Raw genomic sequence first — 15,993 nt, 5'->3', positions numbered from 1 at the left:
CTTACAAGAGTCCGGGTCGGATCGTATAATGTAACCGACCCTAGTCTAAGTCACCTTGCCTTGCTAGGAAAGTCGCCATGGGGCGGCTCACACCTCCAGGTTATGTGCCATCTTCGGGTCTTGGGCCTCCAACTGGCCCACCTTGAAGCTGCCTCCAGTCTCTCAGGTCTTGGCTTCTTGGGCCTACTTAGGCTTTCACTTATGAATCGCCAACAATGTAACTCGGCCCCTCTTGGGCGGGTTACACCGTGGGGTTATATCCCCAACATTAGACATTAGTAGCAATATCGGAGTGAATATAGCAGTTTTAATGAAATATATCTGTTTAAACCAAGGGTAGAGGAGTGTAAAAATATCACTCATAAGAGACGACTATGATGAAGAAGACCTTCACAAAGAAGAAGTAGGTCTCGGGAAATGTTAGATCGACAAAGATCGGCAAAACAACGCAAACAACCATAGGTGGGGAGTAGGTGGGATGAGTAAGGAGTGGGACAAACATCGACTGACAAGTCCAGTTGGATCCATGCTCTGGCTGCCGTGGCAGCTTCTAGGATGCGTGTGATACCATAGTAATGCATTAGAAAGGACAATTGGAGAAATGAATCCACCAACGAGTCCAGCTGGATTCATGCCCTGGCTGCCATGACAGCTTCTAGGATGCGTGTGATACCATCGCAAGCCATTAGAAAGGACGGCTAGAAAAATAGATCCACCGACTAGTCCAACTGAATTCATGTCCTGACTGCTATGGCAAGTTTTAGGATGCGTGTGATACCACAACAAGGCATTAAAAAGATGGCCAAAAAATGTTTCATATATTTAGAGACAAATGAGCAAAGTGGAAAACGACTGTCGATTCTTTGGGCTGCCCCTCTTGACAGGATATCGCTTCTAGTATAACCTCACCCTTCGCGGGGCAGAGCTACTCCTCCTCCTGACCACCTCCTCATTTTTCCCCTCACGCCACTACTCCCTCCTCTCCTCAATGGCAGATCTGCCTCCGTCCCTCGCCACCGGCCCCTCCTCCCCGCCTCCGCCCCCACCCCCGTACGGGCCGTCGACCGCGACGCCGGCTGCTAGGGGGAAGGACTGGAATAAGGTTCCCGCGGAGCAGCTCGTGATCGACTTCTGTGACCCGGAGTTGCGTGAGGACGCCCTCCGCCAGCTCTACAAGGTCGCTTACTTCCCCCACCCCTCCCTCCCACCGCGGAGAGCCCCACGATTCTCTCTAGCTCTCCCCGTTGAGGAAGATTTCACGTTTTGTAGATCTCTAGTAGGTGTTTATGGGTCGGATTTGCGGCGGGGAATCGGGAGATCTGTATGTGTCGTGTGGTGGTTGGTAAAGATGCGACCTTGGTGATGCAATGTTGTGTTTAGGCGAAAGTAGATTGGGGACCCTGGTGATCTATCCGATATGAGTTGTTGTGCAATTAAGTAGGCAATTCTGCTCATGTGGTATCTAGGTTCTAGGGTATAGATCAATGCACATCTTGTCTTTCCCTCTTACTCCTTGTTCCGTGTTTTGTATGGAAATGGTGCTTTCCGACCCCCAATAGCGATTCCATGACTAGCTTGTGGTATGTTGGGTAATTTAGTGCAACCTGCGTGCTTGTGTCTGGAGTATGACAAGAATAAGTTAGAATCTTATTTTTGATGCTAATCGTCCTTCACAAGTCGGTCTTACATTAAAGATATGTTTTTAGGAGGACATTAAAGATAATATTGAAATCATGCTATTGTTTCCATGTTCGTCAAAATATCAGACTAGTCATGAATATAGCGCTCGTTTTTACCGAGTTAGGTAAAAAGAGCGACAACGCACAAAGTGATAACAACAAATCAATACATGAAGGTACCGTTCACCCACTCTTCTGCATCGATCTTCATCGTGAGCAACATCGCTCGAAATTTACATTGAATTCATTTACCAATTGTTTACATGTTTTAAAATACTTGTTTCATGATTGATAAAGGAGTCATTGGGTTCATCCTGAACCCACTGGCCATTAATTCGATGTTTTCTCTACATGTCTTGAGTGGCGACGCCACTTCCTCTGTATCGTCTCCGGCGCCGGAGATTCCCAAGGGAGATTAAACGTCGACGGCTACGATGACGGAGGAGAAGGCCGACATAAAGACGACAAAGGTCTCGAAAGCGTGAGGTCGACGGAGGTCGTCAAAACAACGCAACCAATGTTAGGTGGCGAGCAGGTGCACCGAGGAAGGAGTGGGGACAAACGCCGGCCGGGCAAAACAACAAACGATATTAGGTGGCGAGCAGGTGCACCGAGGAAGGAGTGGGACAATCGCCCACCGGACAAAACAACAAACATTATTAGGTGGCGAGCAGGTGCGCCGAGGAAGGAGTGAGATAAACGCCCACCGACGAGTCGAGCCGAATTCATGCCTGGCCGCCATGGCAGCTTCCAAACATGATGAGTAGGATGCGTGCAACACCATTACAAGGCATTGGAAAGGACGGCTGGGAAAATTTCGTCTCCGTTTGAAGACAAGGAGCAAAGTTGGAAACCGCCGCCGATTCCCTGTCCTGCCCCTCCTCGTAGCATACCGCTTCTAGTATAACCTTGCCCTCCGGGGGGCACAGCCTCTCCTCCTTCCCCTGACCACCTCCTCAGTTTTTTCTCACCCTCCTCAATGGCGAATCTGCCGCCGTCCCTCGCCGCCGGCCCCTCCTTCGGCGCGCCCTCCCCGCCCCCGCTCCCGCCCCCGTCCGGCTCGTCGGCCGCGGCGCCGCCCGCCGGGGGGAGGGACCGGAAGATGGTGTCCGCGGAGCAGCTCGTGCTCGACCTCTGCGACCCGGAGCTGCGCGAGAACGCCCTCCTCGAGCTCTCCAAGGTCGTTTCCTCCCCCTGCCCCCCGCCCTGCCGCCGCGGAGAAGCCCGCGCTTCCCTCTAGCCCTCCCCGTCGATTAAAATTTCGCGTTTGTAGCTTCCTGGTGGATGTTTAAGTCTCGGATTTGCGGTGGGGAATCGGGGGATCTGTATGCGTCATGTGGTGGTTGGTAAAGCTGCGACCTTGGTGGTACAATGTTGTGTCTAGGCGAAAGTAGATTCGGGACCCTGATGACCTATCTGATGTCAGCTGCAGGGCAGTTCGCTATGGGTAAATCGGCTCACGTGGTGATCTAAGGTTATAGGGTATAGATCAGTGCACGCCCGTCTTTGTCTGTTATCTTTGATCCGTGCTTGGTATGGAAATGTTGCTCTCCGATCTCCCTAGGGCGATTCTATGGCTTGCTTGTGGTGTTTGGTAATTTAGTGCAACTCTGCCTGCTCATATCTGGAGTATGAAGAGAATTGGGTGATTTTGTGCAGTCCTTTAGCTTGCTGTAGACTTGTAGATATGTAGCGAAAGCAAGTATGGTTTGGTATGTGATTTTTGTAGTTTTTATTATGATACATTCTTTAAACATGTGCTATGCTGTACCTGTTATTAGCACCCGTAGCGGGAATGGTTGCCGATCTCTGTTGGACACACTTGGATGGCAGTTTGGACGTGTGCATTGGATAACTGTATTCATTTTAGTTCTGCTTGCTCTGATTAAAATGGAAAGTGCTGTCGTTATCTTATATGTTGTTCTATTAGGATTGAATACGACAAGACATGTGCCCATTTCTGTTATAGTAGCCCTGAATAAAATGGAAAATACTGCAGTTATCATATACAATCTCTTAGGAGTGAATACCACAAGAAGTGTATCTTTGTTAATCCCCCCTGCTTCCTGATGAATTTGTTTCTTGGTAAAAGTGAACTTCCAATGAATATTTTTGTGCTGGAGCAGGCTGCAAGGTCTGTATTCGACTGTGCACATTTAATTATAGTATCTGGTGGAGATACCCTGTTCAAGGACAGGTGGGTGGGGAGTGTAAACTTTGTGAAATCCTGTCCTATTGATGCCTTTGCAAACTTATCAGGAGGTGGTGTTAAGAAATCTAAACAGTTTAAACTATATAGGAAGACATTTATATGTTAGAGATAGTCTGTTCTACTTCTGCAGATTATCTAGATAAGTGATGAAGTTTAGTTAGTATAGTATTTTTTTCTGTCACTTCTTTATCTACCAAAAGTGTGAACCCATGGTATGAGCCACTAATGCAAGCATCATCATTCTTTTCTTAGTGAAACATCAACTTTCCAAAGAAAATATCCCAAACTGGACAGTTGATACATGGAACTATTTTACTTTAACATTTAGAGTATGGCAGCAAATCTGGGACGCAGGAGGTGAAAATTCATTGTCTAATCTGTTTCTCAGTTTTCCTCTTTCAGAAGCGAGAGATTTTTCAAGACCTTGCTCCACTGCTGTGGCACTCCTTTGGCACCGTTGCTGCACTGCTCCAGGTAGGTTACAATTATTGCACAGTTCTAAATATGTACTTGTGCAGTTCTTGTTATTTAAGTTAGGGTGGTTGTGCATGTGTATTGATTCTTTCAATATGAAATTTATTGATGGTTCTGCACATTTTCCTTATTCAGTCTGTCTTGCTGTTTTGAAAATTTATGCAGGAGATTGTGTCAATCTACCCTTCACTTTCACCTCCTACTTTGTCGCCAGTTGCATCAAACCGTGTCTGCAATGCACTTGCACTTCTTCAGGTATGCTTTTACATGAGAAAGAAAAGGAAACCCTCACTCCTGGTGGGCCTTGTGGTGGATTGAGAATACTACTGCTTTCATATCATACTTGCTTGCCATCCGCCCCTCAATTTCATTTTACTTTTTTTTAATGCAGTGTGTTGCTTCACACCCTGACACCAGGATCCCGTTCTTGAATGGTACTGAGTGCCACTGTTTCTATGCCAAGTCTTAAATATTTCCATTGTTTATTGTTAAAAGGCTTTCCTCATTTTGATGACTTTACAGAATAAGTAAATCTTAACTTGCAGTGGTTAATAATTGAGTCTTCTTTCTTTTCCTTTGCAGCTCACATCCCACTGTACCTGTACCCGTTCCTGAATACTACCAGCAAGACAAGACCTTTTGAGTACTTGAGGCTTACCAGCTTGGGTGTTATTGGTGCTCTTGTGAAGGTAAATTAAAACTAGATACTTATGCAAACTAGGAATGGATGGTCCATATAGATTTTTTGCTTTAAATGGTGAGAGGGTTGAACAGTGATGGAGATTGGCTGTATTTTTTCTTTGGTAGACTATATCTCGTTCTTTTGATATTTTCATTCCAGTAATCCAGTCGTTTTAATCAAATGGATTAGTTGGGATTGGATCCCAGGAATCCCAACAGGAACTATTATTTTTGAACCAAACAGGCTAATGATTTGTTAGAAATTCTATTATTTCTTCTTTTGGATATTCGATTTGCATATCATAAGAGTATTTCTTTTGCTTTGTTTTTGATATATGCAGGTTGACGATTCTGAAGTCATTGGGTTTCTGCTTCAAACTGAAATAATCCCTCTGTGTCTGCGTACTATGGAGATGGGCAGTGAACTTTCCAAAACAGTATGAACTCAACCCCTTTTATAAATCTAAGTCTAATGATGATCATCTAGTTCTGATTCTATGCTTTGTAGCCTTTGACAATGCATCGGCATGGTTAATTAATCTTATGCGAAATTTGCATGGTGCAACACTGAAATCATGCTGCAACCTAATTTGGTTATGGTATGAATTGCTGTGATTATCTGTGTTAGCTGCCTTCTGTAGGTTGCTTCATTCATCCTTTTCATCTTCCTTACTGGAGTATTTTATCTTTTAACAATTATTATAAATTTGTATTATTTAAATTACCTTGTTGGTAGCTAATAAATAACGATGTCGATGGCAAGAAGAAACTCTAAACTGGTTGTTGAGCCATGATGTACTTAAAGCTTCCATAGATAGCTTTTTACTAGATTGTTGGGATCTCTTTACTCCGAGAGATCTGTAGTAAGTGCATCAGTCTCACTAACTCTGCCGAGGTTACTGTTATTTGCAGGTGGCCACCTTTATTGTTCAAAAGATTCTGCTTGATGACATTGGGCTGCGTTACATCTGCGCGACCGCTGAGCGTTTCTTTGCTGTGGCCACTGTTTTAGCACAGATGGTCCAGGCGCTTGCTGAACAGCCGTCTGCAAGATTGCTGAAGCACATAATCCGCTGCTACCTCAGGCTGACAGAGAACCAGAGGTTGGTAATGGTAGCACATCTGTCAAAATCACAGCCTGTATAACTGGCAGTTCCTAAGTCTCTGTATGTGATGTTATGCAGGGCTTGTGCTGCGCTCAACAGTTGCCTCCCCACCGTGCTGAAGGACGGGACATTCAACAACTTCCTTCTTGTGTGTTCCCCAGCTCGTGCTTTCCCTAGCTAGATAGACAAGCTTGACATATCTGCACCGGGACAGTTTGGATCGTTTACTGACGCCTATATCTTTACCCATGGACGCAGGATGACAACGTTACAAGGCGGTGGCTCCAGCAGCTGCTGAGCAACATGTCGATCGCCGGCATGGGCGGGGGAAGCTCCCACACTGGTATGGGCGGAGGAGGCTCTCTCGGCGGCATGGGCGGGGGAGGCTCTCTTGGGGGCATGGGCGGCGGAGGCTCTCTTGGTGGCATGGGCGGCGGAGGCTCTCTCGGTGGTGGCATGGGAGGCGGGGGCTCTCTCGGCGGCATGGGTGGAGGAGGCTCTCTTGGTGGCGGCATGGGAGGCGGGGGCTCTCTCGGCGGCATGGGTGGGGGAGGCCCTCACGGGGGCCTCGACCACCTGATGGGGCTCTGAGCGAGCGAGCGAAAGAAGCTGTGTCTGCAGGCTGTGGAGAGCCTGAACCAACCCCCAGCGATGCATGTGTCTGTCTGTCAGTCTGTTGTAGATGTAGTAGGGGGAAAGAAACTCCGTGCTGTTTGTAGTTGTTTGTGTTGTCGAAACTGGAAGAAGAGAGTCGTCTGTCTGTCTGTCTGTGTGCCCTTTGTGGGAAGAAGAAGATAGGAGTGTGTTATAGTAGTGTGTCAGTCTGTGTCTAGATGTTTGGGTTGTGCTTTGTGTTTGCTGGACTGCATGTAAAAAGACAAATAAACCGGCGCAGAAGCTCTCCCTGCTCTGCTCTTTGGCAAATGTTCAAGGGTGAAGAGGGATAGCAAGTTCAAACTGAAAATCAGAGTTTTACTTTTACACTAGTATGTGGCATGGGATTCTGCTTGTGCTCGAGCATGCTGGGGTCTCTCTTTTGCAGGTAACGTTGAACCTGCAAGGGCAGGTGTGATGGTACCATAGGCCAATGCCATGAAAGATTTTTTTCCCCCGGCAATGCCATGAAAGGTGACATGGGCAGATCCCCGTGTTCTGGCTGGGAAGTAAGGCCACGTACGACGGTACAATGCAAGGTGTTTAAGGAGGTCCTTACTAACATAAATTGAGTTTTTTTAAGCACAAAGTGCTTAGGTCTACAGGAGGGGTGCTTAATTAGGGATTCCAGGATATTCATTGTTTCGACCTAGCAATGCTGGCAAAACAAGCGTGGCGTATTATTGAGAATCAAGACTCCTTATGTACGACCGTGTTGAGAGCTAAATATTTCCCAAACGGTGATTTATTGAATACAAAGCTAACAAAGGGCTTTTCTTTTACTTGGCAAAATATTACGGCAGGGGTTAATTGTCTAAATCTTGGTTATATTTGGCGTGTTGGAAATGGTCACAACATTGATATTTGGGAAGATGCTTGGATTTCTAATTGTGCAAATAAAAAAGTAATCACACCCGAGAGGGAGTCATCTCAAGGGTATCTGATTTAATTGATCCTGCTACTAGTAATTGGGACGAAAATTTGGTCGCACAAATGTTCTGGCCAGTTGATGCACAAAGGGTCCTTGCAATTCCTTTGTCACAACACGATATGTCGGATTTTGTCGCTTGGAGCTATTCAAAGAATGGAACTTTTTCTGTTCGATCAGCCTATGCAGTGCAATGGGAACACCAACACGGGGGAAAATTAAGAAGAACCGATGATATGGGACATATGACTATCAATCCTATTTGGAGTGAGATTTGGAAATTATCTTGTCCATCAAAGCTTAAAATTTTCATTTGGCGCACGCTGCATGGCACCCTCCCGTGTAGAGTTAATTTGACGAATAGACATATAAAGGTTACCCCCAATTTGTCCGTATGTTCCTTTAGATCAGAGGATACAAAAGCATATATTATTTCAGTGTCAGAAAGCAAAGGAGGTTTGGAAAAAACTGGGTCTAGATCAGGTCATTAAAAAAGCGTACGAAGTTGATTATGCTGGTGAGGCGGTGCTTGAATTTTTGCTTTCTATGCCTGAACGGGAGCTCACGATCTTGGGTATTCCGCATGTCCGTGAATTAATTGCAATTTCAACTTGGTATTTATGATGGGAGAGGCGAAAACTGGTCCATAAGGAGAAAATCCAAGACGCTAACCAGATCTTCATGGGAATTCATGCAATTACGTTAAAATATGGTTTGGCTATTTCATCAAAGGCTACAATGAAAAGAGAAGGTTGGGTCCAACCTCCAAGGGGGTTTGCAAAACTTAATGTGGATGCCTCTTTTGATCATGACCGGCTCAGGGGCACGGCTGATGCTGTTTTGAGAGATGATAAAGGAAAATTCATTGCAAGGGGAATTGGAGAATTGATTGGTGCACGGGCGTTCTGACAGCTGAAGCTATGGCGCTTGGATATGGTCTATTTATTGCTCAAAGGGCGGGCTGCAACCGCTTTAGTTATTAATTCAGATAACATGGAGGTTATCGAAACCATGAACAATGGAGGACAGTCATCTAGTACAGTGGCGGCAGTGTTTGACGATTGTTATTTTTTAGCATGTGACTTTCCCATTACTAAATTTGAGCATTGTAATAGAGAAGCAAATAGGGTCGCACATGAACTTGCTAAGTTAGCTAGATTTTCTTCATCTTTGAACTGGTTTGAGAGCCCTTGAGTGGAATTGTACCCCTCCTCATAAACGATGTACTTGTTTGTGACGCCCTCGATTCAATCGTACACTAATCATACACGCAAATGTGTACGATCAAGATCAAGGACTCACGGGAAGATATCACAACACAACTCTAGACGCAATTTAAAATAATGCAAGCTTTATATTACAAGCCAGGGGCCTCGAGGGCTCGAATACATCAGCTTGAATACAAACGAGTCAGCGGAAGCAACAATATCTGAGTACAGACATGAGTTAAACAAGATTGCCTTAAGAAGGCTAGCACAAAAGCAACATCGATCGAAAAGGCAAGGCCTCCTGCCTGGGAGCCTCCTAACTACTCTTGGTCGTCGGCGTCCGTCACGTGGTAGTAGGCACCCTCGGGGTAGCAGCAGTCGTCAAAGGCGGCATCTGGCTCCTGGACTCCACCATCTGGTTGCAACAACCAGAAAGAAGAAAGAAGGTGGAAAAGGGGGAACAAAGCAACCGTGAGTACTCATCCAAAGTACTCGCAAGCAAGGATCTACACTACAGATGCAACATTATCAAAGAGGGGTTGTATATGTGGACTGGGCTGCAGAAATGCCAGAATAGAGAGAAGACCTAGTCCTATCGAAGACTAGCTTCTTCTGGAAACCACCATCTTGCAGCAAACAAGAGGGAGTAGAGTAGCATAAAGTAAAGTGGTAGTAGTGTTATCAACCTCGGCCAGAGATCCTTTCTCGACTCCCTGCGAGAAAGCAATCCCAGAGCCATACTATCCAGTTATCATCACAATCAAATCCTCATCACCATCCAGTTCTCATCACAAGTATCCAGTTCTAGTTGTATCGATCGGGATACAACTCCAAGTGTCCGTTACCGTAGGACAGGCTATGCATAGATTAGTTCTTCCCTGCAGGGGTGCACCAACTTACCCACCACGCTCGATTGACTCCGGCCGGACACACTTTCCAGGGTCATGCCCGGCCTCGGCCAAACAATACGCCGCAACCCGACCTAGGCTTAATAGAGAGGCCAGCACGCCGGACTAAACCTATGCCCCCAGGGGTCATGGGCCATCTCCCCGGGAACTCCTGCACGTTGCGTGGGCGGCCGGTGAGCAGACCTAGCTACCTCCCTAAAAAGGCAGGAGCTTACCAGTCCAACCCGGCGCGCGCCGCTCCGTCGCTGACGTCTATTAAGCTTCGGCTGATGTACACGACGCAGAACGCCCATACTATGCCCACGTGATGGTTAGTGCTATCAGGCCAGAGGCCCCTCGGATCAAATATCCAAATCGTAGTGGATTAGGAACGCGCGGTAACAAGCAGAGCCTCACGAAAGAGGTGACCCCGTTGCCCCGTCTCGAGGACTTGCGGCAAGGGCTAAGAATGCCCGGCCACGCCTCGTAATTATCTCACGGGCACCTTCCAGGTCAACCCGTCTCCACATCACTTTCCAAGTAACAGTTGTAAAGTCCAAGTATCCGTGTGTCCAAACATCAAGAGGAAAACCCAAGGAATCACCCTCGGTGGTTTCCACTCAATGTAATCATCAAGGTGAACGTAGAGGAATCACCCTCGAGGTTCACACTTGAGGGGTTGCACGACAGAGTCGTATCGGAAGTGGTTAAAGAGGAAATCACCCTCGATGACCACGACCGAATAGCTACACTACAGGTTAACATCAGAAGTGCTGTAGAGGTCTCACCCTCGGCACTCGATAGTAACCCAGCAGCGTCGAGCAACTAGGGGAAAGTGATGTGCGGTGCCGGGGCCTGGTCTTCAATCCCGTTGATCGGGTCTTCAATGATGAAGCAGGGGCAACAAGGACAAGGTGGGGGTCACTGATGGATCACTAACCAACCTATACTAAGCAGTTTAGGATAAGCCGGTAAGGTAACAATAAGCAGGTTACAAAAGAAGGCTATGCATCAGAATAGGAGCAAACAATAACAATAGCAAAATCTAATGCAAGCATGAGAGAATGGAATGGGCGATATCGGGATGATCAAAAGGGGGGGGGCTTGCCTGGTTGATCTGGCAAGGAGGGGTCGTCGTCGATGTAGTCGATCACAGGGGCATCGGCATCGGTCTTGGGGTCTACCGGAGAGAAGAGGGGGAAGAAACAGTAAATATAAAGCAAACAAGCATCACAAAGCATAACGTGGCAATATGTGGTGCCGGGAGTGACCTAACGTATGGCTACACGATATAGGTGAAGGGGGAATTCAACCGGGAATGTTTTCCCGGTTCCGGACCGGTGTCAGACAGATGACCGGAGGGGGAATGTCCCAAGTTCAGCATGCTAGGGGCATGTTACAGATGAACGGACCGCGTATTCGGATTCGTTGGATTTTTCTGAGCAACTTTCATATAGAAAACATTTTCATCCGAGTTATAGATTATTTTATATGAATTTTCTAAGTTTTAAACATATTCTGGAATTATTTATATTAACAGAAAAGGAATATGATGTCAGCATGACGTAGGAGTGACGTCAGCAGTCAACAGTCCGGTTGACTGGTCAAAACTGACACGGGGGACCCACCTGTCAGCCTCTGTTACTTAACAGAGCTTATTTTAACTTAAACTAAGGTTAATTAGCTGATGGGCCCCACATGTTAGTGGCTAATTAGCTAAACTAATTACTTTTAATTATAAAAATCATTTTAGTTATTATTTAAGCGGTGGGGCCGGTTCGTCAGTGTCACTGTACCGCCATGTCAGCGTGTTGACTGGGTCAACCCAGTCAACGTGGCCCCTAAGGCCCACTGGCAGTGAGCCAGGGGTCGGGCCCGCCCAGCCACGTCGGCGGCGGCCGGCGTCTCGCCGCCGGCGACGTTAGAACGCGGCGGAGCCGCTCGGGCCTCGTCGGAAACGCGCTAGGGGCGGCCGTTTCGCGTGCGGTTAGCATCTTTCGAACGCGCACACGACGCCGTGTCGGGTGGTGGTGGTGGCTCTCCCGGGGACGGCCGGAATAACCATCGGCGGCGAGCACGGGCGGCGGAGGCGTTCGGAGTCACGTCGGGAATGGGCTAGGGGGCACGAGAGGGCGAGAGGAAGGGCTGGTCGGGCTCCTGGGAACACCAGGAGCACGATGGAGGGCTCGGACGGGGGCCACGGCAGCGGTGGCCACGACGGTGATGGAGCAGGGCGACGGTGAGCTACGGCGGTTGCGGCGAGCGAGCTAGAGAAGGGGGCGGCCTACGTGAGAGAAGGGAGAGGGGGAGGAGCTCACCGAGTGGCTAAGGAAAGCCGGTGACAGATTAGGAGCAGCAGAGGGTGGCCGGAGTTGGAGGAGATCAACGGCGGCCGAGGCGGAAGGGGGTGGCTCGATCCGCGCATTGTGGAGCTCCCCGACTCCCGTTCGTGGATGGAGACGAAGCAGACGACGTTGACGGAGACGAGGGACACGGCGGTGAGGCGAACGGGGTTCGGTGGCCGCGGGGACGGGCGAGGCACGGCGGCGACCGCGTCGTGGAGGTGGAGGAAAGGGGATCTGGGGAGAACCCAGAGGGGAGTGGGCGACAGAGGAGAGCAGGGGAGTGAGTGGGGCGCAGGGGAGAGGACCGAGGCGTCGGGGGCGTGGAGGCCTTATCCTCCCCCTCGTCGTCGACGGCGAGGCGGTCCGGGGCGACCGCGCCCCTGTAGCGACGGGGTCGGTCGAACAGGGAAGGCGACCCGGGGTAAGGTGGGCCGGCCAGTGTAATGGGCTAAAGCCCAGGGAGGCAGGGGGCTCTGGGCTGGCTCGGGTAGGTTAGGTGGGCCGGTCCAGGCGGGTTGGGTCCAGGGGGGGGGGTTGTTCTCTCTCTCTCTCTTTTTTTTAAAAGAACATGGTAATATTCGGGCTGCCAAAAAGGATTTTGTAAAATGTGGGACTAGGCCACATAAATACTTTGCGAATTATGAAACTGCCAAAAAAATGTTTCAAGGTATTTGGAAGTGACTAGGTATTTTTAGAAATTAAATAAGGAAAGATAAAAGTTGCTGGACCACCAAAAGATAATCCAGGGGCAATTTGGGAATTCCAAAAATGTTGGCTTCCACATGACAAATATCTAGAGATTATTTGCCACACTTTGAACATTTTAGTTTTCAGGTTTGACAAATAAGAATTTTTGAATATAATTTGAAATTGAGATTTGGACTGGGATAGAATGAAAGTGAGATTAGCAACAGTGACAATGATGACAGTGCATCATTAGAAGGGGATTACTGTAGCATGATTCTCGGGGCGTTACAAATCTCCTCCACTACAAGAAATCTCGTCCCGAGATTTAAGTGTGAAGTAAAGAGTAACTTCGGGTTAAGTGACCCTTATAGGGTTAATTATCTGGTGAACAATTCAGGGAATGAGGCAGAAGTATCTCTCGAGTTGAATCTTAATTAACATCGAGAGCAAACTGTGAAGGTACAATAGGAAGTTTCAAGCGAATGGACAATCGATTGATACCTGAACAAAGTGTGAGGAAGGGGTTCAGAGCATCGGGAATAGATCATCTCTCGAAAGGAGGCTCGTGTCATGATACGAAGCCAAATGCAAGGAACAAATTTCAAAAACAGGGATGTACAGGAGAGCCAAGTTTCGATCCTGGGGAACTGTGGGTTATGGGCCCACATGTGGGTTAAAAAGTAGGAAGGGTGTTGACATATTGCACGGTCATGATAGCAAGGCATGTCAGAGGGTAGCCTATCAGTTATGTCGGCAACAACCTCGATACCAAGGGCGAGGGACGAAGAGAACCATTTTCCTGCTCGTTGAACGAGGCGGGCCAATAGGCAAGGTTCTCATCCATCGGTGGCATACCGGAATGTCATCAACAATAGTAACAGGGTCTTACTGACAAGGTTGTACAACGGGGTGTTTTATAAGCAGAAAATTATTCCTGCTTATATCATATAGCTCACAAGAAGGTTAAACAAAACAATGGAAAGGAAAATAAGTGGTTATTAGGATAATCAGACCAATGGAAAGGAAAGGTGTTTATACCCAAGTATTAGGGTATAACTTTCCCAAGGAAAGGCAGAGCATGATAGGGCTCCAAGTATTAAAGCATTTAGACAAAGGGGCAAGGAATTTATGAGGCTTATCCATACAACGGTGTTTGGATAAATGATCAAGAACAGTTAGCATTGCGCTCCCAAATGTTCTTGTGGATTAACGGAGTACCACACACATGCTTCGGGATAGTGTTGACATGGTCATCAGGGAAATGTTAGACTTCGGATACACAAAGGATCCATCGGAAACAATTTAGAAAATAAGTCATACAATTTCAGCAAGGAAAAGATGAGGGTGTGGCCGACGGGCTCAGCAACAATCCATCGGCATGTCAAAAAGGATGTATTTCCAAAATTATATGAACAAGTTTGTGTTGGGGAAGGCAAGAATGTTGTCGATGATAATTCAAATCATCGAGGGGCAAGGATGGTGTTTCTCATCATGAATTCAATTGATATCCTAGAAGAGCTCGGAATATTGATGATGGTCACGACACATTTGTCGAGAGATTTCATGAAGATGTAATCGATCGACGATGACATCAAGTCATAGGAATGATGAAGCGAAAAGTTATTGGAACCACATGTACAACACAAACTCGAAAACAAGCTTGCTGTTCAAGGTGAAAAATGATAAGGCAAGGAATATCAATGTAAGCTTAGCTCATTGTCGGAAATTGTGCTCTGGGAAGAAGGACCAGATAGCACAGGTAAAAATTTTAGTACGATAATGATATAGCCGATCAGGCTAGGACTGACTTGAAGGATTATTAAACTCGTAAGCAACAAAAATGACTTAGAGTTATTGAATCAAAGTGCGGAATCAATTCACTTATGGTGTTCTCGAGTGACCAGTACTCGGAACCCAGGGAAATCTGAAATCGCTGAGGAGTAATACTAGATGAAGACTCATATGAAGCAACACAGTTCTTTGTTATTCTCGAGATACCGGAGGGTAACACTCGAAGGAAGATCAAAAATAGAGGTTGCGGAGATGCACTGATCTGCAGTACGAACAATCATGGTCCGAACCACGGTTGCAAAGGACCAAACATAGATACCGTAAGAACTAATAATAAGGGGATTATTATATCACAAGAAGCTTCCATGATAAGATCCACATTAGGTCCATGGGCATGAACACAAAGTTCAAGGTTGACTCCCACTTCTTCAATGCATAACCTTTCATCCACTCCTCGTTTTTCGAAGAAATTGTAGTGCAGAGGATTTATCTGGCGAAGTACCAGAAGAGTAAGACTCGTGAGAACTCTCGGGTTCACTCGGATTACGGAAGGCATAAGTTCAACCCATCGGGGCATTTCTACGAATCTATACAACCATCAACCAAGCAAAAGATACGTGTTCAAAAGCAGAGTATCGGAGTCAAAGCAGATGATACAATTTACCAAAGGTATTATGTATCAAGGGAAAACTCACAAGACTATGGATGTGAAGGACATTGTTGGATAACAACCCAGCACTGGATCTGGCGATTCACGACAGAGTTGATGTGAGTATCGGTAATCAATCAGATGAAGAAGGGGATGCAAAGGCATCGGCTTATAGAAACGTCTGAATGATTCGATGCTTGGATACAAAGGAAATTATGATTTCAAGACGAAGGATCAGAAGCAGAGGCTCTGATCAAAAGATGAGTAAGTTGAATAGACTTAGAGGTGTACCCGATCAAATCTGGATTGGGCAAGAACTAGCTCATATCTGGAAGGATGTCTGAGCCGGAAAGAAAATTTCGAAAGATTAATTGATGATTGTGAGTAATCGCACACACGATGTTTCCATAGGAACAGAATGAAAATCACAAAAAATTCTAAAGAATATTGCTAGACATATGGAATTAATCCTAATGCAAGTAGGCAAGGAGAATCAAGAGCAATAGGCTGCAGAGGAATTTGAAAGATCAGATAGCCTTTTCAGGTATTTTGGAAAGCAAATGAACAACTGGGGATGAACGAACCCCGGTTAAGTGAATTATCCGCAGTTCGAAAAGAAGCTGCAAAGGAGAAGGCACAAAGGATTCTCGGAACAACGGAGAGTACTAGTGGTATCTTGTAATAACAGGAGC

At 46.8% G+C, this 15,993-nt stretch overlaps 1 protein-coding gene across 2 annotated transcripts; it reads left to right on the top strand.

Moving 5' to 3' along the window:
• The first annotated feature begins 919 nt into the window (after positions 1 to 919).
• On the top strand, positions 920 to 7,116 carry LOC123105303 (CCR4-NOT transcription complex subunit 9). 2 transcript variants are annotated; one of them, XM_044527348.1, is made up of 9 exons: positions 920 to 1,177; positions 4,294 to 4,365; positions 4,531 to 4,620; positions 4,757 to 4,799; positions 4,948 to 5,054; positions 5,388 to 5,483; positions 5,959 to 6,149; positions 6,231 to 6,300; positions 6,411 to 7,116. In XM_044527348.1, the coding sequence occupies exons 1-9, from the start codon at positions 989 to 991 to the stop codon at positions 6,741 to 6,743; spliced, it is 1,191 nt and encodes a 396-aa protein (XP_044383283.1). In that variant the 5' UTR covers positions 920 to 988; the 3' UTR covers positions 6,744 to 7,116. The 2 variants fall into 2 exon arrangements, with proteins under 2 accessions (XP_044383283.1, XP_044383282.1); XM_044527347.1 differs by lacking the exon at positions 920 to 1,177 and adding an exon at positions 2,580 to 2,859.
• Positions 7,117 to 15,993: the final 8,877 nt, after the last annotated feature.

The sequence above is a fragment of the Triticum aestivum genome, chromosome 5A (assembly GCF_018294505.1).
Source record: "Triticum aestivum cultivar Chinese Spring chromosome 5A, IWGSC CS RefSeq v2.1, whole genome shotgun sequence".
Classification (NCBI taxonomy): Eukaryota; Viridiplantae; Streptophyta; class Magnoliopsida; order Poales; family Poaceae; genus Triticum; species Triticum aestivum.
Note: the sequence above shows the minus strand (reverse complement) of the source record. Positions and strands in the feature narration are given on the sequence as shown.

Coding starts and splice junctions, on each gene's coding strand:
- LOC123105303 (XM_044527347.1), top strand. CDS start 2,659: ATGGCGAATCTGCCGCCGTCCCTCGCCGCCGGCCCCTCCTTCGGCGCG. Junction 4,621..4,756: donor ATGCACTTGCACTTCTTCAG/GTATGCTTTTAC, acceptor TTTTTAATGCAG/TGTGTTGCTTCACACCCTGA. Junction 5,484..5,958: donor GCAGTGAACTTTCCAAAACA/GTATGAACTCAA, acceptor TGTTATTTGCAG/GTGGCCACCTTTATTGTTCA.